The 22,101-nt window shown below is 36.5% G+C and overlaps 1 protein-coding gene across 1 annotated transcript in view; it reads right to left on the reverse strand.

Moving 5' to 3' along the window:
- Positions 1-14,370: 14,370 nt before the first annotated feature.
- The window catches only part of LOC149790439 (uncharacterized), a 56,390-nt gene continuing 48,659 nt past the window's right edge, over positions 14,371-22,101 (reverse strand). The window contains exon 4 of the mRNA XM_089972492.1: positions 14,371-15,056. Coding sequence (XP_089828618.1) covers positions 14,773-15,056 — 284 coding nt within the window. The 3' untranslated portion in view covers positions 14,371-14,772. The remainder of the gene's footprint in view (positions 15,057-22,101) is intronic.

The following is a 22,101-nucleotide window of genomic DNA, read 5'->3' on the forward strand; positions in this document are numbered from 1 at the left end:
CCACCCGACTTAAGAATGAAGGAACAGAAAACAGAATTAACCCATGGTCAGGCCTTCACGTTCAATCAAATTCAAATATTGCTATTGTCTTATTGTCATAAAATGACCGGCGGACCAACCGGTACGTTTGCTCTATTAAATTTTCTTTACAAATGGCACAAAATAGGTAAAACAAAATCATGCATTGGAAACACAGGCACTTGATTCTGGGGAAACTAATGTGTACACTCACAAGGAAAGGCTTAAAATGCGTGAGCTTCATCCCCTGGACCCCCTCAATGGGTTCCATCCCATATTTCTGGATCAGCCACTGTAAACCAGACACCAGAATCCTACCCTTGCTATAATTCTGATACCGCACTCTCGTCTGTGTAATTATTTCTATAAATCACACATATTCTTTGACAGTGAATGCACTTGGATTTGATTGGCTGAAGAGTCTGGTGGTAATTAGTTCCAAACAACATGTAAATAATCCCCTCCCCTAATTTTTATTCTCCCTAAAACAGTGACTTTAAACTTTTTTTTTCTTAACAACAACGGAAGCACAAAAAATATCAGAGACAAAAAATTCACATCGACGTCCTGACTCAAAACATATAACGAAGTCCTTCCCATCCTTTTCAATTTTGTTTTTTAATTACTCGGAGAATAATTATTCTCTTATGCGTTTTGCTATCGTTTGATTGCGAGTGTAACATTTCTCAGCATTGACAACTTCAACAGAGCACATCAACCATTTGGACGTCATCGGCCTTTTACCATTAAGTCAAGAAAGACTATTTTCGACTCCAAGGAAATGACTGAGCGATGTCACGTACGCATTTAGACCTGTTTCTTTGAGGTATCATCTGTAAAACGACCTCGAAGTTAGAATATTGTCACGTACGATCTGGCTGCAGCGTGTACAGATAGTTCAAAGAATACCACGTGATGATCATTTCATAGACGTCAATAACATTTATGCAATACCCTCTCTTGGTTGTGACCAGTTTATCAGGGACACCCGCGTTAAACAGGATATATTATATTGGATATATTATATTAGATCAAGTTGTTTTGATCCAACTTTTGAAAAATCCAACCTTTTGTACCTGGACAATTTATTATTGATGTCAACATGCTGCGTGTCAAACGGGGGGGGGGGGGGGGGGGAGGGGGCGGCAATGCCCATACTTGATATCGAGGGTAGGGTCATATATACATGAGTTTTCCGTGCGCGCGCGCGTGTTTGATTTGAATTTTTAACGTAGCTTTAAAAAAAAAAAAATCATATCGCTACAATGTCTGCATTGTGGCAGTTTTTAGTGATGTCTAGCACTGGGGCATCATGCCGCAGATATGTAGCATCATGTCCCACCTTTTCACATTATCCTGATACCAGGCCGACCAGTCCTATCACTAACCTCTTAATGCTGAGCACCTAGCGAGGCAGCTCTTAGTACCATTTTTAGAAGTCTTTGCTTTGACTCGCCTCCCGCATCAGATGTGGACACTCTAACCACTAGGCCACCGGAATGGTCGTTTTTCGTGCAGCACAAGGTTAAGATAGCAACGAAAATACTTCTATGATGTCACCATGGTTAGTTTAATTCTACCACTATTTGACAAAAGAATATGTATGTATGTATGTATGCATGTGTGTGTGTGTGTGTGTGTTACGACTATATGGTCTTAAACTAAGTAAAAAATAAAGAGCAAAAAGCAAAGTTTTGTACAATTCAACAAATAATTTATTTCGCAAGAATACAAAGTGAAAATTTAAAAAGAGCTTACAGTATTGTGAATTAAAATCCCAAACAGTCCTAAAAGTTTTATCACACGTCCAAATGTGTGAATTAAAGTGGTGATCCAAATAAGTTTCAGTACTGAAAGTATTCACGTGCATGTAGTCTCAAATATAATAATGTTCCAATAGCCTGGGATTGTGTCGATGTGCTACGAGTCTTTTAATATATCACAATAATATAATCCAAATGTTTTCTTCTCTGAATTCACTATAATTCCAAATTAATGTTTCAGTCAAACAATATTGTTGACCAGCTCTTTGTACTTCCGGTGAATTACAATTTATTCAACCCAGATGAAATACCGAACATAATATTTTGATGCAAGAATGAGTAATTTACGAAGTAAACAAAATTTTATCATAAATACTAAGATACACAACAACAAAAAAAAAAACAGGATGAGTGTCATTTATAGAAAATTCTAATTTGCAAACAAGATAAAGTCTGTTACTAAATTTATCATTAAAAATAAGGTACACATCTGGTGGATACGGGAGGTAGTGGGTTCGATCGCCGGCCGAGTCATACCAAAGACTTACAAGAATAGTACTAACAGCTGCCTCGCTTGGCGCTCAGCATTAAGAGGTTAGTGTTAGGACTGGTCGACCTGGTGTCAGGATAATGTGACTGGGTGGGACATGATGCTACATGTCTGCGGCTTGATGCCCCAATGCTAGACATCACTATAGACTGTCACACTGCAGACATCGATATGACTGAAAAATTCTTAAAGCTACGTTAAAAATCCAAATCCCCCCACCCACCCACACACACATCTGGTAGACCAGGTTTTCCATGGGTGAACTCCAATGTCTTAGACTTAGATTAAGATAAACATGTTTACGTTAATAATGATCTGAATATCTGATCCACACTCAGAAAGTTTTAGCTATTAATTATATTGTTTACAAAATTAATTTCCCGAGTAAGGTATAGAGTAAACTTGACCTAGGACTAACGTCAATTACAAATTACGAATGCACATAAAATATAATAATTAAGAAAAGCCAACAAATAATACCAATTCAATTTACGCAGCAGGATGTATGTATGTATGTATGTATGTATGGCAGAGTGGTAAAGTGGAAATATGAGACGACATTTTGTTGAGCAGCATCGTTATACATTACCTCGTGAGCCATTAGTAGGTGGGTGGAGGTGGGACGAAGGTGACTGTCAGGAGAGAGAGAGGGGGGTATTATATTAAAATTATTTAGGTTCGATGGGAGGTGGCTTCGTCCATACACAATAAAATAATATAAAACAAACATGATCCACTGATACAACCAAATGCGTTGATATTTTCAGTTTCAACAAAATTATCAATTTAATTGTTGTGGTGGACGTATTGGATGTCATATTGGTACCATTTTTAATGAAGTCAATATAGGAACCATTGCATTTTTTGTTTGTTTGCGAAAATCCCATGCCAATATGACCATCCATTCAGAGGGAGCAGCGATAGCAAGATTTTAAAGACAGTCGTCGAGTCCACCATATTTGATGACTGATTGTCATCATTTTCTGTCAGGACAAACTAGATATCATAAGTCCTTTGCTTAAAAGGCCCATGCTAATATTGCCATCCAGTTGGAAGGAGTAGGGATAACACTATTTTAAAGATGACCACAGTGGTTACTACATTTAATATCAGTTTGCATTGTTAATCATTGAAGAGCAACTAGACACTATAAGAACTTGAATTATGAAAAGCCCTTGTCAAAATTACTTTCCCGTTAAGATTTGCAATAACAAGATTTTGAAGATTGCCACTACGATGCCTTTATTAGACACCAAATCAGCACCATTTTCGGAAGTACTTTACTTATAACCCCTAACTGATACGACCTTCCTTTCAGGAGCAACAGTGATTAAAATATTTTCGGGGGGGGGGGGGGTAGCCGCAATACCGAACGTCTGAACGACACCATTTTCATGTAGGATAAACTAGACTTTGGGTTGAATATGTTTACAAAGTTTCATGGCAATTCTGCAAATAGTGTAGGAAGAGTAGCGAAAATAAACTTGTACGAACGGACGGATGGACAACGGACGAAAGACCGTCCCAAGAGGTCTTCTGGTACATGAACAGAAGGTCTAAAGATGTTGATTTATTAATTTCAGATATCAAAAATATGTCATGCACTCTTTCAGAACAGTTGCAGATTCACACCATACATTGGAATTAAAATGTTGTTGTTCTTGTTGTGGGGTTTAAGGCCATTTTTCAGCACAAGATAGGCTATACATGGCGGCCAGTATTAATGGTGGTAGAAGAACCCGGGAAAACCACTGAAAGAACCACCGACCCACGAGAAGCTACTGGCAAGCTTTCTCACAAACCCACATAGGCCGAACCCGAGAATCGATCCCACGCAGACAGAGGTGAGATAGCAGTGATCCGTAAAGGTGACGCTTTAGACCACTCGGCCACTCGGAATTAAAAAACAAAACTGATAGTAAGATGGTCAAAAGATGGAATCAGCTGCGTATTTGTAAAGGTCTAAATGTACATCATAAATATGTGTTGTGATTTGGATTTTTAACATAGCTTTATAGCTTTAACAATTTTTCCTTCATATCGTTACGATGTCTGCAATGTGGCAGTTTCATATATATATATATATATATATATATATATATATATATCGACAAAATTCTTTTACATGAAAGCCATTAAATATTTTGTTTACTACACTTTAATTTTGTCAAGTTGACTCGATAAAAATGTACAGGTGATACTAAAAAATAAATATTCTGAAACAATAAAATAAACTCATTCGTGCAGATGACAGAATATTGATGTGGGGTTTCCTTAATGCACATAAAAAGCACCAGAACTAGCCAGATCATTATACACATTTCATGTTTTGTTTTCTCCCAGGAAGAAAACAGCTGTCTGAATGTTAAATACCATTGTCTGATCATGTTGCATTCAAGTCAGAAAACAATGACACCGATATAAAATAATTTAGTTTCTATCTGTAACAATATTAAACAACAACAACAATTTATAGTTTTACAACAATATTAAAATTCCAATACATCACGACTAGAGAAAACTCAATGGAAATTTAAATGAAAATTATGTATATAAATGTTTTGGGGAGCTTATACCTGTTATTGTGATGGTGGTGGGTGTTTTCAACACACGATAGGCTGGCTATACATGACGTTCAGTGTGGTGGAGAAATAACCAGGGAAAACCTGGTAAAAAAAAGAAAAAAAGAAGAAGACAGGCATGCTTTCTCACAAACCGACATTGAATAAGCCCGAGATTGGAACCCACTCGGACAGAGGTGACATGGCAGTGACCGGTAAAGGTGAGCGCTTTAGACAACTCGGCCACCCGGACCCAGCTGAGGTTGTGTTAGATGCTTAAAACAGACATTACACATATGGAGCAGGTGCTTTTAAATGAGCAGAGATGAGTGTTAAATGAGGAAATTAAGTATGTTGCAAAGAAAAACCTTCTGGCTAGACTTGTGTTAATCTGGAAGGTAATAAATCAAAGCATTATGTCATTTGTGATTTTATTTTAGTTATACAGGTACGGAATTGTAGTCTAATGCGACCATAAGACATCCTGTTAACAATATGAGTTATACAATTAAAGGAAAGCAAGGCCACGAAACAAATGAAAATAGTACTATAAATTTCCAACAATACATACTAAATTTAAAAGCGTTTTCAGTAACGATATATTTTGTTACCGAGTGACAATGTGATGAAATTTGTGTCATCGGATAAAACAACAATTTTACAGAGATCAATAAATTATTTAAACTTGGGATAAACCCTATCATTATAAGACGTGCACGCGCGCGTGTGTGTGTAATTTGAACTTTTTAACGTAGCTTTAACAATTTTTCAGTCATATCACTATCATGTATGCAGTGTGGCAGTTTTACAGTGATGTCTAGCACTCGGGCACCATGCCGCAGATATGTAGCATGATGTCCCACCCAGTCACATTATCCTGACACTAGGCCGACCAGTCCTAACACTAATCTATTAATGCTGAGCGCCAAGCGAGGCAGCTGTTAGTACCATCTTTGTAAGTCTTTGGTATGACTCGGCCGGGGATCGAACCCACGAACTCCCGCATCCAAAGCGGACGCTCTAACCACTAGGCCACCGGAGCTGTTTAATAAGACGTAAAAACGGTATTATTCCTAAACATTCAAAAACAGTCACTGACAGTACGACACCCAGGATATTTAAGTTTAGTCAACTAAAACCCGTGCAAGCATTATAAATCTGAAAATACAATTTTCGCGTAAAATTCAATCAGTGTCATAAATAATATTTTAAAAAAATTGTCTACCTTTTATTTATAATATTGCATACACGGATTGTGCAAAAAGATATTATTTTAAATTTCTCCTGCCTGCACATGTTTTTGATGACAAAACTACAAGGTCCAGTGGTAGGACAAGAAATTATTTAGATCACAACAGGAAGACAAAGTAAGCACAAATTTTGTAAAGAAAAAGAATATGACGACGATGGTCCCCCAGATATTCCTACTTTCAGATCTGACAGTTATTGTGTCTTTGTCGACACCTGCGGCGACGAGGCCTCATGATAGATCAACACAAGCAGAAAGCACCAACGCACATTTTCTCTGAAGCGATCTAATTCTTGGAAGCTCAATGGACACGAAACGATTCAGACACACAAGCAAGAAAGCACTGGCCATGAAACAAGGAAAGAATAATTTATATTGATACTATTTTTTAGGAGATGCTATAATGACACTCTTACGTTATGGCCCCATGGCTCTGAGCCGCTTTGTTTAAACCAGTAATTAAAAGTGGAAATAACAAACACGCTAATGCTGAAACAAATCAAGTTGCATGACCAGTATAGAATGAAATATTCTGGTTAGCACTTTAAAAGACAAACACACTACTACCTTATCAATAAATAAAGGCCTTAATGCCACCATCCCCCCCCACAAAAAAAAAAAAAAAACACCATCACCCAAAAATAACCAAAAACATATACTGAGCTTCATTTTCCTAGTTATTAGTGATTTTTATAATTAAAAAAAGAGCAATTTCTTCAAAAGTTTTTTTCATCCTCTTATCTAATGGTAATTTTTCCATAACTGTTGAATTCTTCCGATGTTTTCTGAAACAAAAGTATCCAACGATGTTAGATGTCTACCTACTTAAGCTTTGATGCTTTCAACCCTTTTCAGCTGCTTTTACAACACAAGCCTTTTTTTATTTAGATTGATATCTTATCCACATAAATTGTCATAAATTCATTTGAAAACTTCCATAGCATATGCTTATGGCAAGTCCTATCTTCAACAGTTCATTGAACTGATCAATTGAAATTTTTATAAAGTCATCCATTATAAATTTATAAACATTAGATAGTGTGTGACTCAACCACCAGCAAGACTTGCATCATCATCAGTTCTATTTATTATTGTATTTTTGGTGTTGTCTTCATTTTAATATGCGGGCTTTTCAAATTTGTTTTTTGAAAAATCTCCTTCACCCTCAACATTTTTTAAAAGTTTAATTAGCATGGAAATTGAAAAAGCACAACTTGAACAAGAATTGAGATTTATCAAAGACAGCATCAATAACTCCATTTCATGAAGCTGGAAAATACAATCAGGAATTGAATATAGCTGTTGCAAATGGAAGATACAAAGAAATAACTGGTACAAATTTACCTGAGAAAAAGTTGGAAATGATGGATGAGAAAGAAAGATGTTGTAAGAAATCTTTGTTCATGCTAGAGCTGCAGACATTTCCCAGTCATTGTCAGATGTTGTAATTTACACTGCATCATTATTAATTAGATGATTTCTTTCAGTCGTTAACTTCAACTTGACCGCATGACATCAAATGGAATTGGATACTTCATTGGATTTGTCTCATTTAACTCTTTTATTGGCAATACTACTGTGGTCATTTATGACACTGCTTGACTGCTGAGGTTACTATTGCAGATTCTCTTGGGGCTGATGTTGCTGGAACCAAATAATAACTTAAAACCCCATTACTTGGATTGCAGTTTTCTCATTATTTTTACAATCTACCACAATTATGTACCAAACTTAAAGAAAGGCTACAGCTTTTACCTTTTGTCTGTGATTTTTGTTTTCCCTCTATCTTCCATATGAGTAACAAGTAAGTCCATTTCATTTAAGTTTCACACACATATGTCTTTAATATCAAGAACCATAATTTCTTAACTTTATTTTGATTGGTCAGGTGTCTTGTTGTTGTTTATTATTGATGAATGCAATCATTTGTTTTATTAAAATATAGAGTGGATCCATCCATTGCCAAGGATTGTGAGCACAACTTGCAAGCAGCTATTTCCCCTGTGGCAGTTAATGGTATTGTCTTATGACTTGATGCAGAGTCAACACACATGTATGTATATACAAGTCAGTAGTAAGGAGGAAACACTTAAACCTCAGTCTGCAGTTAAGCCTCAATCATGTACAAGTTTAATAACAAAAGTCCCTCTATGTGACTCTTGGCTGTGACTTTTGACTAGGCAAAAATAATTTTCAGGAATTGAAGATAAGATTATTTCTTCCTTTAAAAAGTTTAATAACAAAAGTCCCTCTATGTGACTCTTGGCTGTGACTTTTGACTAGGCAAAAATAATTATCAGGAATTGAAGATAAGACTATTTCTTCTTTTAACTTTGCAGTGCTGAAACCATCTCTGATATCATTAGAAGTCTTTTGGTGAAAACCCCATTATCCATTCCGGGGGAGTAGTGACATTTTTAAGACAGTAATTATGGCAGCCATATTGGATGTACGACTGACATTAATTTCATTTGGGACCAGCTAGGGATCATAAAAAGTCTATTGCTGAAAACCCAGTGTTGATACAGCCATCCAGCTGTAGAGGAGTAGAGAAGGCAATATTTTTGAGACCTGACTTTCCTTTCAGGAGTATCAAAAAAAATATTTCCAATATGACTTGCTGTGGCAGTCACACCACCCATCAGATCTGTACCCTTTTCAAATAAGACCAACATGACATTATAGAATGTCTTCTGGTGAAAAACCCACATTAACATGACTTTCTGTTCAACTAGAGTTGTCAGAACAAGCTTTTTAAGATAGCCACCATATCTGGAGGTCAGATCTGCATCACTTTCATTTAGACTAGTAAGACAGCAAAAGAAGTCTTTAAGTGAAAACCCCATGCTGATATGACTTTTATTTAGACTAGTAAGACAGCAAAAGAAGTCTTTAAGTGAAAACCCCATGCTGATATGACTTTTATTTAGGAGGAATAACAAGACTTTCAAGATGACTGCCATGTTGGCCATACTGGATGCAAGATCAGCACCATTTTTATTTTGGTCCAACTAACCATCACGAGAAATCTTTTAGGTGGCGCTCACCAGATAATATGTACTTTTGAGAGAGTGACGTATGTAAGGTGAAGTAGTTCGCATTTAAAACATGCACAGTGGAGAGAATGTTTGCATACCTCTATGCTACATTAATGTAATGTGGATGATATTTCTTTTGGATATTGTACTTTTGGAAATTTTACATGATTTAAGCACACTGCTAACTAAAATGACTGCTCCCTTGTGTTAAAAAATCAGTCTGAATTAGTCTAAAGTACACTATACATAGCAGCAATTAAAATAGGGAAAATGAATTTTGCCAGACTAGACAATACCAGCTTCTGAAAGTGCAATGAATGAATTACCAAATATATAAAATGTAAAAAAAGTTATCAGCTCTTTTTTATACAATTGACCTCTGAAGTTCAGGAAGTGAAAATGACCAAGTAGAGCTAGCACTTTTTTGAAAGGTGCACATTTGAAGTAAGGCCAAGCTGTATACTCTATAACCCATAGTACACCCATCAATCATACACCAAAATAAAGGGAATTAAAGGTTCTTTGCATTATACCTAAGATATACAAGGTCTTTTTTAAATAGCCAGTATAACCAGTGAGGAAAGCCGGGGACATTCTTTTTCTTTAAAATCCTAACCCTATGCAAAATGCGAAACTGTATAGCGCCACCTTAGTGATAATCAAGACAAGTAATGATTACAAGATTTTCAAGATGGCTACCATGGTGGCCATATTTGGATGCCAGATTGGTCCCATTTTTATTTAGGGCCAACTAGAGACATTGTAGGAAGCTTTTTTATATATACTGAAAACATAATGTTGATATGACTATCCATTCTGGAGGAGTAATGATAATAAGATGTTCAAGACTGTCAATGTGGCAGCCATATTGAACATCAGTTCAGCACCATTTTCATTTAGGACCAAGCAGGCATAAGAAGTCTTTTAGTGAAAACCCCTTGTTAATATGACCATCCACTCAGGAGGAGTTGCAATAACATGATTTTCACTATGGCCGCCATATTAGATATCCAAGCAGCACCATTTTCATTTAGGACCAAGCAGACCATTTGATGAATGTATGAATGCATGTGTACAGTTTTTAGTAGTTTAGGAGGAGTAGTGATAACAATCTTGTGCTAAAGAACTGACAGTCATTGAATGACAGGTGTGGGATGAAAGATGGATAATAAAAACATCCCATACACACTTCTGGTCCCTGACCAATAGACCTAAAAACATAATAGAAAGCATGGAAATAACTTTTATTTAAAAATCTAGTCTAGCTGCTTTGTTGTTGAAGCATTTGTGCCTTTAAATGCAATTGCTACAATAGTTGTATTGCAAGATTTGCTGCTTAACATGCAATGGTGTCTTACTGGATAAATATATCTTAGAATATTAGTGATCAAATTAGCCATCTTGAATGATTCAACTTTATTTTTGTGTTCTTTTCTTTTTTCGTGATATTTTAGCATTGTTAGATATATTTTAGATATTATGTATTTGTATATTTTTTCATATATCTAGGATTTGTCTAGTGGAAACATTTCCTTTGTTATTTTGGATTGGATACATCAAACAAGGAATATGCAATTACATAATCAATTTGAAAGACATAATGACACCGTGATGACACATAACACCTTCAGGTTTTATAAAGTTTATAAATCTTCATTAAAAGTTAAGTACACTGATTATTTCATTTTTTATCCTTTAAAATGTGTACTTATTTGATTTCTTTTGATAAGAACTTACATTCATGCAATTTGTTGGTCATCCATTCAGATCATATTAATTCTTTTATTAAGTATCTGCCTTTGTCTCTCACACATAAATCTTTGTCTGCCTGTGTGGGTATGTAAGGCCTCACAACTAGATGTGACCTCTTCATTCCACTTTACCTTTTCATACCGATGAAAACTTGAAAAATTGCCATAATGGAATGACAGTTTATTAAAGCCAATGATGTACACATACAAACATGCCTACCAAATTATTGTCCATTTCCATCATGTAATTCCCAAAAAGTTTTTTAAAATAATGTATCAAAAAGAAAGAAAAAAACCTGCAACCATGACCTGAAAATCATCTCAAGTTATTTACATATGGGTACATAAAAACCTATTAAATTTGATTTGCTTCTCTCAAGTGGTTTTTGCCTAATCGTGTTAGCAAGATTTCTGTCCATAAAGTTAAAAAATGTGTAAAAAAATATAAAAAATTGCTCTAATGACTTTAAGTTCTACTCAGGTCACCTAAAGGTAAATACAAATACAGTTACAAAACTTCACTTGTTGATGTCAAGTGGTTTTCCTTTTTACTAATTGTACCAATGAGATTTTCATTAAAAAGTGTAAATAAAAAAGTTCAATGTGTCAAAAATATTGAAAATTTGCTATTCCTGTAATGGCCTAAAAATATAAACAAGCTATCTACATATAAATAATAATAAGCTTACCAAATTTCATTAGTCCGCCTCAAATTATTTGTGCCTAATCATGCTACCCAAGTTTTTGTCAAAAGAGACAAGTCCCAAAAATAGTTCCAAAAAAGAAGGAAAATTGCTGTAACAGTCTGAAATCTAATGTCATCTACAGGTAATACAAAGACCTAATCATGTCATCTACAGGTAAATACAAAGGTGCAAATTTAAATTGTTTATGCTGAATTTGTATATTTCTGGAAGGAAAATGACCAATAAAACAAACTTTACCAATTCCACAAAATGTTTAGATTTTATTTACTTATCTGAACAATATGCTTTACGATGCAGGTTTGAATTTTTAGCATAGATTTAACAATTTGAGTCATATTGCTACAATGACTGCAGTGTGTCAGTTTATAGCGATGTTCAGCACTGAGGCATCATGCGGCAGACATGATGCCACATGGACCACCTAGTCATGTTATTCTGACACTAGGTCAACCAGTCCCAACACTAATCTCTTAATTTGCTGAGTGACAAGCAAGGAAGTTGCTAGTACCCCTTTTACAAGTCTTTGGCAGGAATCAGCTGGAGTTCCAACCTGTATCCTCCTGCATCCGAGGTGGATGCACTAACCACTTAGGCCACCAGAGTAGTCCATGCAGGCTGGGAGAAATAGCGGATATCTACATTCTTTGAGAAGATATACCAAAATATTTCACAAGTTGAGTGGAAACACTATATTGTCATAAGTTGTTGTTATTGTTATAGGGGTTAACATCATTTTCCAGCACAGGATAGGCTATACATGGCGGCCAGTATAAATGGTGGGGGAAGAACCTGGGAAAACCCAGAGAGAACAACCAACCTATGAGAAGCTACTTGCAAGCTTTCTCACATACCCACATTGGCCATGCCCAAGACTTGAACCCATGCAGACAGAGGTGAGATGGCAGTGATCCATAATGGTGAGTGCTTTAGACCAATCAGCCACTCAGAGCCCCCATATTGTTATAAGTAGTGATTGTTATTGTTATTGTTATTTTGGGATTTAACGCCATTTTTCAGCACTCAATAGGCTATGCATGGCGGCCAGTGTTATAAGTAGTGAAACTATGAGTGACAACACAAAATATTTCCACTTTAAAAGATTATTTATATTGCTGTTTGGAATTAATTTTTAGTCATTTCTTGACTGCACCTCATTGACTGCATAAATGTACACTGGAAGGCCTACAGTGGACTCATTTTAAAAAGATCTTGATGTGGAGGGGGAGAGAGAGATAAAGGTTAGAAAGAGCGGAAGAAAACTGAAATAGGTTACAGTATGGTACCTGCGCCAAGCTTAAGCTGTACCAAAGCTGCGTATTATAAGCATGGCTTGGAGTGCTGGCATATGCCAAAATGTGATCTTTCCAAACTTTCATTCTTCCATACCACTAGCCTCCACAGGATACTTCATATTCTTTTGCTGACGAAAACTTTGAAACATGAAATGCCACCAAGAAAACATTGGCAACAGTATCATGAGAAGATGCTGGAGATTGATTGGGCATGGGATGAGAAAGGAGGTTGAAGCAGTTTTAAGGACAGCACTGCACTGGACACCTGAGGGACGACGGAAGTGTGAGAGGCTTAAGTCATCGTATTGTTGAGGCTGAGATGAATACCTTTCACCACAGCCTGCACACTAGAGAAAATGTCCAGGTACAGACAGAAGTGGAAGAGCTTTGTTGTTGCCCTACAAGCCAATGGCTTAATGGGTAGCAACAAAACAAGCAAGACACTAAATGAAAAGATTTTTGGTGAAAACTCCATCTTAATATGTCTGTCCATTTAGCAGAAGCAGCATCAAGAGAAAATTTGAAGATGGCTGCCACAGCAGCCATAACTGAGGTCAGATCAGTGTCTTTTTCATCCCAGAGCAATTACTTCTAATAATTAATCTTCTGGTGAAAACCCTTTTGGTGAAATAGCAATACCAAGATTTTAATGATGGCTGTCATAGTGGTCACACGGGATGTCAGATTGCCGCTGTTTTTATTCAGTACCAACTAGACACCAAAAGACGTTTCTGGTGAAAACTCCATGCCTATGTTCAAGAGCAGTAGTGATAACAGGATATTCAAAATGGATGCTATGTTGACCATACTGGATGTTAGATTGTCACCATTTTCATACAGGATCAACTCGACATCATATGAAGTCTCTCAGTGACAACCTTATCTTGATATGACCATCACTTGAGAAGAAGTAGAAACAAGATTTTCAAGATGGCTGTTGTGGTGGTCATTCTGGTTGTCAAAGTACAACCATTTTCATTAAGGACCAACAAGACATCATAAGAAGTATTGTGATGAAACCCTGTGTCCTTTCAGGAAGAGTAGCAACAGCAAGATTTTCAAGATTGCTGGCCTGGTGGCCATATTGGACATCAGATCAGCACCATTTTCAATTAGGACCAACTAGACATCAAATGAAGTATTTTGGTGAAAACTCCATGTTGATAAGACCATACAATCAGAAGAAGTAACAACAATGATTTTCAAGATGGCTGAAGTGGCATATATATTCAATGTCTGAGTGGCATCAGTTTTATTTAGGACTAACTAGACCTAGGATGAATATGTTTGTAAATTTCCATGGCAATCCTCTGTCATTTAGGAGGAGTAGTGATAAAAATTTTGTGCCAATGGACAGCTGGACAAAGGACAACATACAACAGGTCATCCCATAAACTTTTATAGTCTATGGCCAAAATTGTAAAACACAACAAAAACAACATTAAAATGCAGACATGTTTATACATGCATTATTATCCGTATTGCTTAACTGCAGAACTGTCTAACCATAGGCAAGAATAAGACCACTAGGTCTAAAGAAATTTCGTTGCTTACAAATCATCCAATGATTCTGAATGAAGCAAAATTTAACCATAATTTTCTGCTAAAAAGAATAAAACACAGAAAAGTATAATATTATTCAAAAATAATTTTTTGTTTCCTTATTAAGTTAAACAAGACTCGATTCCTCAGAGTTGTCTCCCTTTGATTATGCTACTTTTTCAGAATGGCGTGTACATTTCTATTTATTTTAAAATTAAAATAAGAACTCAAATATATAAGGAATGTCAGTAAAGGCAAATCAAAAATGATCTGATGACAAAATCAATTGAAATGAGGCACATCATATGTATTTAACTGGCTTCATTTTCACAAATCTGTTGAGTTGTCCCCTTTTGTTGCTATTCTTCTTTATGAAGTACAGATTTCCTGGTGACTTCTGACCAGGTGGAATCTTAAAACAACCAATATCAAAGTCCTTGACAAGAATGTATTCCAGTCTAGCCTCAATCTTCACACAGCCTGACAGGCTTGTATCCGAAATGGAGAGGTTGTAGAACTGCACACACAAACTAGCAAGCTTTTCCAAGTATGGCACATCAAAACAAATTGGCGGAGGGTTTCTAGCTGCAAGAAAGAATGACATTCATGAAAAAAATGAATTATAAAGGACAAGGGTTTTGCAGAATGAAATCACTCACCTGAAAGTCCTACTATGTATGTATGTATGTATGTATGCTGTTTAATTGGAGATCAACATAATTATGGCTACAGAGTGCCTTGCAAATGATAGTATGCAAAAAAAGGGCAAATTCAGGACCTTGCCAAAATCCTCAGCCAAAATTGTACATAAACCATGAAACAAAAGGTACAGAGTACCAAAAGTACCTCATGTTTAATAGCAATCTTTGCAGTTAACTGAAATTGGTGTGCACAAACAACTTTTCATCCTTCAGCTACAGTAACCCTGACCATTTAAACTTTGACAGGAAAATCATTAGTTTTAGTATAACTCATCCACTGGTGTGTATAATGCTGAGATAATGTTATGATGCAGACATAATTTGTCTTTGTGGGTTTGTGTTTTGTGCTTGGCAATGTGGGTATGTGAGATAGCTTGCCAACAGTGGCTCTTACTGGGGGTTTTCATAGTTCTCTTTCTCCTCTAGTTATACTTGCTGCCATGAATATCCAGCCTATCATGTGCACTGAAAAAATGACATGAAACCCAAAAACAATAACAAAAAGAATTTTTTCAGCTGTAATGACGTTGACCTTTGTAAGTAAAAATCAATAGATTTCTTCCTTAACCCAAGTGCAAGCCATGAACAAAGCTTGGTCCAGGTATGTGATGTAGAACTATTAATATTGCATGGAAACCATTTTTCTTCATTCTGTCACACTGACTGACCTTTGAACTGAAGGTCAATAGGATTATTCCTTACCATAAGTACATGCAATCCACAAAGTATGGTAACTGAAGATGAGTAGGAACTCAAGTTAATGAGTGGAAATCATTTTTAATCTTTCATTAATAGTGACATTGACCTTTGATGTAGATCAGAGGTCTCAGACTCAAACCACCCTGAGAGCTGCATGAGGGCATTTTTGATGGCCCAAGGGCCACACCACCTTTGTTATCTCTCATGACACTTTGTGACACCAATCGCTTTGTGGGCCACAGGATACGGCTTGGTGGGCTGTGTTTCAGACCCCTGATGTACATGGAGGAGAACTTACATTATTGTGCAGAAAATATAATTAAGTCATAGTAACCTTAATCACCACTGGAACTTATTTTCAAAAACTTCACCTCAAGACTGGAGTAAAGGATTTTAATTTTTGTAATGATGTTATAGTGTTGCTCCCAAAAAAGTGATACCTACAAACCGAGTTTCATCCATGCCATAGTGTCTGTCTTGCTTTACTATAGATCACTGAAGTGCTAGAAAAATCCTGCTGCCTAAAACAATTAACAAATTCTGGAGGCAAGCATAACATTTTTGTTAAAATTCTATAAGGAAACTACATTCCCCAAAATACCTTTTGCCAAGAAGTACATGAATTGGCCTTGACTTTAAAGATAACATCCTGAGGTGTGTGATACAGTAGATACCATCAAGCAGAGAAACACAAGTTTACCATGATTCATCCCTGTACCTACAACAGCTTTTATGGTATAAATCAGAAACAAAGAAAACTTTACAATATTGACCTCTGACCTTGACCTTGAGGATAAGGCCACAAAAGGTATAGTGCAACATATCTTCCAGTGACAATATACATGTAAACCATGCTTCACACAAAAACTTAAACAAATTTTAAGTTAGAAAGCAGAAGGGTAAATGTAAATGAAACTCATCATATTGACTTGTGACTTTTACCATGAAGACAAGAACCCCAAGGTGGTCCATGATATGACAAAAGCTGTATCAAGTTTCATTCCTTAATTTCAAACAATTCTCAGATTAAAGAGTTGAAGGGAAAGTAAGATGGAAAACTTAAAAATATTGAGCCCAAACCTTTAAAATAAACCCCAATGTGGCAAATGAATACATTCTAGCAGTGATGTATATGTGTACAAAGTTACATACTTTCATCTCAAATGGCTCTAAAGCTACTGAGCCAAAAGTAAAGTTGGACTAAAACTAAGTGTGTGTGTGTGATTTGGATTTTAAATGTAGCTTTAACAATTTTTCAGTCATATTGCTACGATGTCTGCAGTGTGGCAATTTATAGTGATGTTTAGCACAGGGGCATCATGATGCAGACATGTAGCATGATGTCCCATCCAGTCTCATTTTCTTGACACCAGGCTGACCAGTTCTAACACTAACCTCTTAATGCTGAGTGCCTAGTGAGGCAGCTGTTAGTACAATTTTTATGAGTCTTTGGTATGACTTGGCCAGGGTTTGAACCTGTGATCTTCATCTCAAATGGCTTAAAGTTACAGAGCCAAAAATGTCAAAGTCCTAAAATTAAAAACTGTGTTAAAAAAATTAGACATTATTTTAATTGTAACAAAAAGATAACATAATCGTGTTTTTTTTCTCCAATTCTGTTAACAAACATGTCAAGATGCATAATGCACTGGCAGATTAGGGTCAATGCTGTTGGTTTTACTGATTATCATAACAGACAGCATAGACTCAGATCTGCCAGTGCATTAAGCAGGGGCAGATAATAGGTTGGCGCAGTTTACCATTGGACTCAACCTGCAAGTAAGTATATATGATACTTTTACCAAGTACTGTATCAACCACATCTGGCTCAAAAGTTTTGATGGACTGACAAAAATTAAGTAAGCTTGAAGTGGGAATGAATTTTAAACTTGAGACCTTCCAAACAGCACTCACTATTAGCAAGTTTTTAAATGTGGTTTATTTACAAACATGGCCATATTATCAAATACATATAGCAGTTCATGCGATATCCTTAACGGCAGTGCAGTTCTGATGATTGATTACTTTCTATACTCTATTAAAATTTTTGTTATTAATTGTGATAATTTTTTCTGAATCACCACTGCTTTTGCAAGACACAACAAATTAATAACTTATTAATTATTCATTAATTGGTTATGAGGAACTAATTACTGATCATTCGATTTCATCCGATCCCCAGCATTAGCAGCAGAGAGGGTGAACAGACCACTTAGGGGAATGGTCACCCTTGTGTTTTACCAAAAAAAATAGTGACCACTCATAGAGGTCAATTACCACGTCTACGATTATTGTTTGTCCCAAACAGAACCGTAGACGCCCCTCTCTGCTGCTATCAATATTGGGAATCATCATCTGAATCATGGGAATCTTCATCTGAATCATCTTCATCTGAATCTTCGGAATTTGTTCTATGTTTCAAGTAATATTCAAGTTCTGATGGTGGTTTTTCTATTTTTGGATTTATGTTCTTTCTGTGTTTATAATATATCATCAAACTTCTGTATTCCTCTTTTGCTGATATTAATTAAATTATCATGTTATAATAAATGATACATCCAGAATCTCATACTGCAAGAACAGCTCGAGAACGATTAGAAGCAATTAAAAAATTTCTTCCTGTCAAAGACTCATTTAGAAAAAATCTGCAAGCGCAGCAAGAATCAAAAGTTGAGTTTGAAGAAGACACTAAAAAACTGTTTAAGCCCGTCACTGCAGCTACTGAACAAGTTACAACTGTCATCAAAGAAGATCTTCTTCCGGTATCAAAAAAAATAGCAAGAAGAACTAAACAGACAAGGGAGATTTTACGAGACCTTCCAACTGGCATAGCTGGGAAAATAGCTACGGCTCAGCCTCCACCTGTTGGTGAGGAAATACTTGAAGAAATTGGACAACTTCGTGCTGAGATAGGTGATATGAAAGATCGTGAATCAACAAAATCAGAAGAAGGGAAAATGATTATGCTGAGCAATAAATTTACTAGTGCGGGTATCAAGTTCATAAAAGAAATTGAGGATATTAATACGTTATCAAAACTTGCAGTAGAAAGTTTTAATAAAAAAGAAGAACTTTTAAGACCTGAACATAGTTCCGCTCGTATTAGTGATCCTGAAATCTGGTATAAATGGATATATCGTATATATTACAATAAAGATAGAGTTTACTCTAGTGATAAGGTATATAATGATTATCGCAGAAAAATAGAAATGTATCTTGCACAAAAAGAACCAAAATCTCTCAGAACAATAAGTGAGGAAGAAGAAGAAGTATCACCCTCAAGACTATTTAAGAAAATATCACCCTTAAGACTATTTAAGAAATCAGAAGAAGAAGGAGCTACTGGCAGTGGTCTGGGAAATAATTTTATTTGTCCTGATAATATCATCAATGACGTGTCACGGTTAGAAGTTCTCATAGGAGGAAAACGAGCTGGAAATAATTCACCAGAAATAACCAATGAAGCAGCTGATATTTGTCGGCGACTATTTCAAGGTGGTATCATGGATATTGGCGTTTACCGAGAACTTATTGATGAGCTCGTTGATGACTAGTTGTTAGATAAATGGTAAATAAAATAAGATGATTGTGCATGATAATCATCGCAAACCCACACAGGTTAGAGCGGTAAACTCACGATTACCAATCTATGAAGCAATTTACGGAAATGGACTTGGTGATGTCATTCGAGGATTATTCACGAGGATAGCTCCAAAAGTAGCACTCGTCGCAAAACAATTATCGATGAAGGCTATTGATATTGTTCGTGATAAAGCTCCTGGTGCAATTGTCAATGTTGCTGGTAAGGCGTTCTCGGCGATCAAAGAAAGATTATCACGATTATTGCGACGAAAACAACAACCACCGGTGAAACTGGCAAGTACTGAGGTGATGCCCTCAGACGTAAGTAAAATAATAAATCAGGCTGCAAATCAAAAACTAGCGGCGATATCTGAAGAAGCAGAAAAAAATATAACAGCAAATTTAATAGCAGGAAGTGGTCTTCGTCGACGATGATTATCATTTGGAAAAATGGTAACTATAATAAAATGTTCAGGCGCGAATCAGACCCAGCATTTGATATGGAGGCACCTGTCCTTAAGTACGAGTCAGTACGTGATTATCAGTTTTATTCTTATGACGCAAGACAACCAAATCATCCGGGGAGAATCGAATTACAGGTTCATGATACTAGTAGATATTTCTTGCCCGCTGAAGCGTTTATTGAAGTAGAAGGTACACTTGTAAAGGGGGATGATACGGCATATGGTGCCGATCTGCGTGTTGGTTTTGTCAACAACGGAATTATGGCACTGTTTGATAGCGCCACATACATGATTGATGGAAAAAATATTGAATCAATTCAGAAGGATGTTGATGTTGCTACAACAATAATTGGTCTGGCGAGATATTCTGACGACTTTACAAGATCAACTGGTCCAACAATGATGTTCGCTAAAGATATCACCGACAACGCCAACCATAATCAGTATATCAAGTTACTCACACCACGGGATACTTCTGTTGCTAATCAGTTAGAAGGTGCCAACCCAGACCGTGAAGGTAGACCAGCTGCTGAATTTGAAATCATAAAAAATATTGCCACGACTTTCAACTTAGGATTTGCAACACGCCGATCAGCGCTGTCGGGAGATGATAGAAATTTTTCGTGTGCAATTCCATTATCACACATCTTTGGATTTTGCAGAAATGTTAGAAAAGTCATCTTTGGAGCTAAACACACAATTGTGCTCGTAAGAAAAGGTAATGATAATGATGCAATCTGGCGAGGTGCTGGTGTTGCTGATGCTGGTAAAGTAAATATATCAAAACTTTCATTGTGGATGCCAGTAATGACTCCATCTATTACTGAGGAACAAAAATTACTATCTTTTATGGATCAAGGCGGTAAATCATTGCTATCATGGTTAACAGTAACCACAGATGCTGCTCAAAGCAGTATTAATGGTTTATTTACATGGCATATAGCATCACAACAGGGTGTTTCTGCACCACGACATATTTTTATTGCACTACAAGATAATGCTCGGACGAATAATCAACAACGTTCACATATGATATTTGATAACCTTGGAGTTAATGAAGTTTCTTTACGGATAAATGGACATCAAGAACCAACAGAAAATATACAACTAAATTTTGTTCAAAATCATGTAGCGCGCGCATATCATCGTTTAATGTCATTCATGGGACGTGATCAAAATATAGATACCGGCTTGCAAATATCACAACTAGATTTTACAGGTCTATATCCGATTTATTATTTTTCACTAGAACATCTTGATTTATCCAAACAATCTGTTGTTGATATACACTTTCGAGCTCATGTTACTAACCCTCCTCCTGATATAGCTGGTCCACCAGTTGTTCGCGGCACCTACAAAGCGATCGCGGTCATACTTAGCGACAAGGCCATGTTACTTGAAGGTGGCAGTGGTCGAATGAGGGTTGTTGATGCACCGGTGGAAAATCTTTAATCGTGCTATTTAGAAAAATATATTTTATATAAAAATGTCGTATAGTCATGTCAATGTTACTCTGACCCCGGGTCAGGTAAAAAAGCTTCAATCAAAAACCGCCAACAAATGCGGAACTAAAATATCACTGAAACGAGATCATATTAGTGGTGGTCCAAACAAATTATCGCTGACAAATAATCAGATTAAACATTTCAATAAAGCCCTAGAATCAAAAACTGGAGTTCAATTCCATCTCTCCCCGAGCGCCATCAAAGACATGGTTAAAACGGGTGGTATATTCCCACTATTTGCGGCCATTCCGGCATTTCTAGCTGCGGCTGCTCCAGCCATAGCAAAAGCGGCCGCGTTAGGTGCTGTTGGAACAGCAGCTGGAATGGCACTAAAGAAAGCAACAGGGCAGGGGTACAAAAAAAAGGGACGCGGCCTAAGATTGCCAGGATCTCGTTGGGGGAGAGGCCTAAGGCTTCCGGGATCATTTCGTTAAACGTTCCATCATCAAATTTTGATTTACTTGATGCTGCTAAAAAATTAAAAATATCCGCCTTTAGAGGTGTTTTTATGCGAGATCAATTACCGAAACAACCAAACAAACTAGAAACAGGTATTATTAATCTTGACAAACGTTCCGGACCTGGTACTCATTGGGTATCATACGCGGTTGATCCGCGTGGAATTGTTTATTTTGATTCGTACGGGTTAGCTCCACCTGTTGAATTTATCAAGTATGTC

The sequence above is a fragment of the Sinohyriopsis cumingii genome, chromosome 10 (assembly GCF_028554795.1).
Source record: "Sinohyriopsis cumingii isolate HCF-2022 chromosome 10, ASM2855479v2, whole genome shotgun sequence".
Classification (NCBI taxonomy): Eukaryota; Metazoa; Mollusca; class Bivalvia; order Unionida; family Unionidae; genus Sinohyriopsis; species Sinohyriopsis cumingii.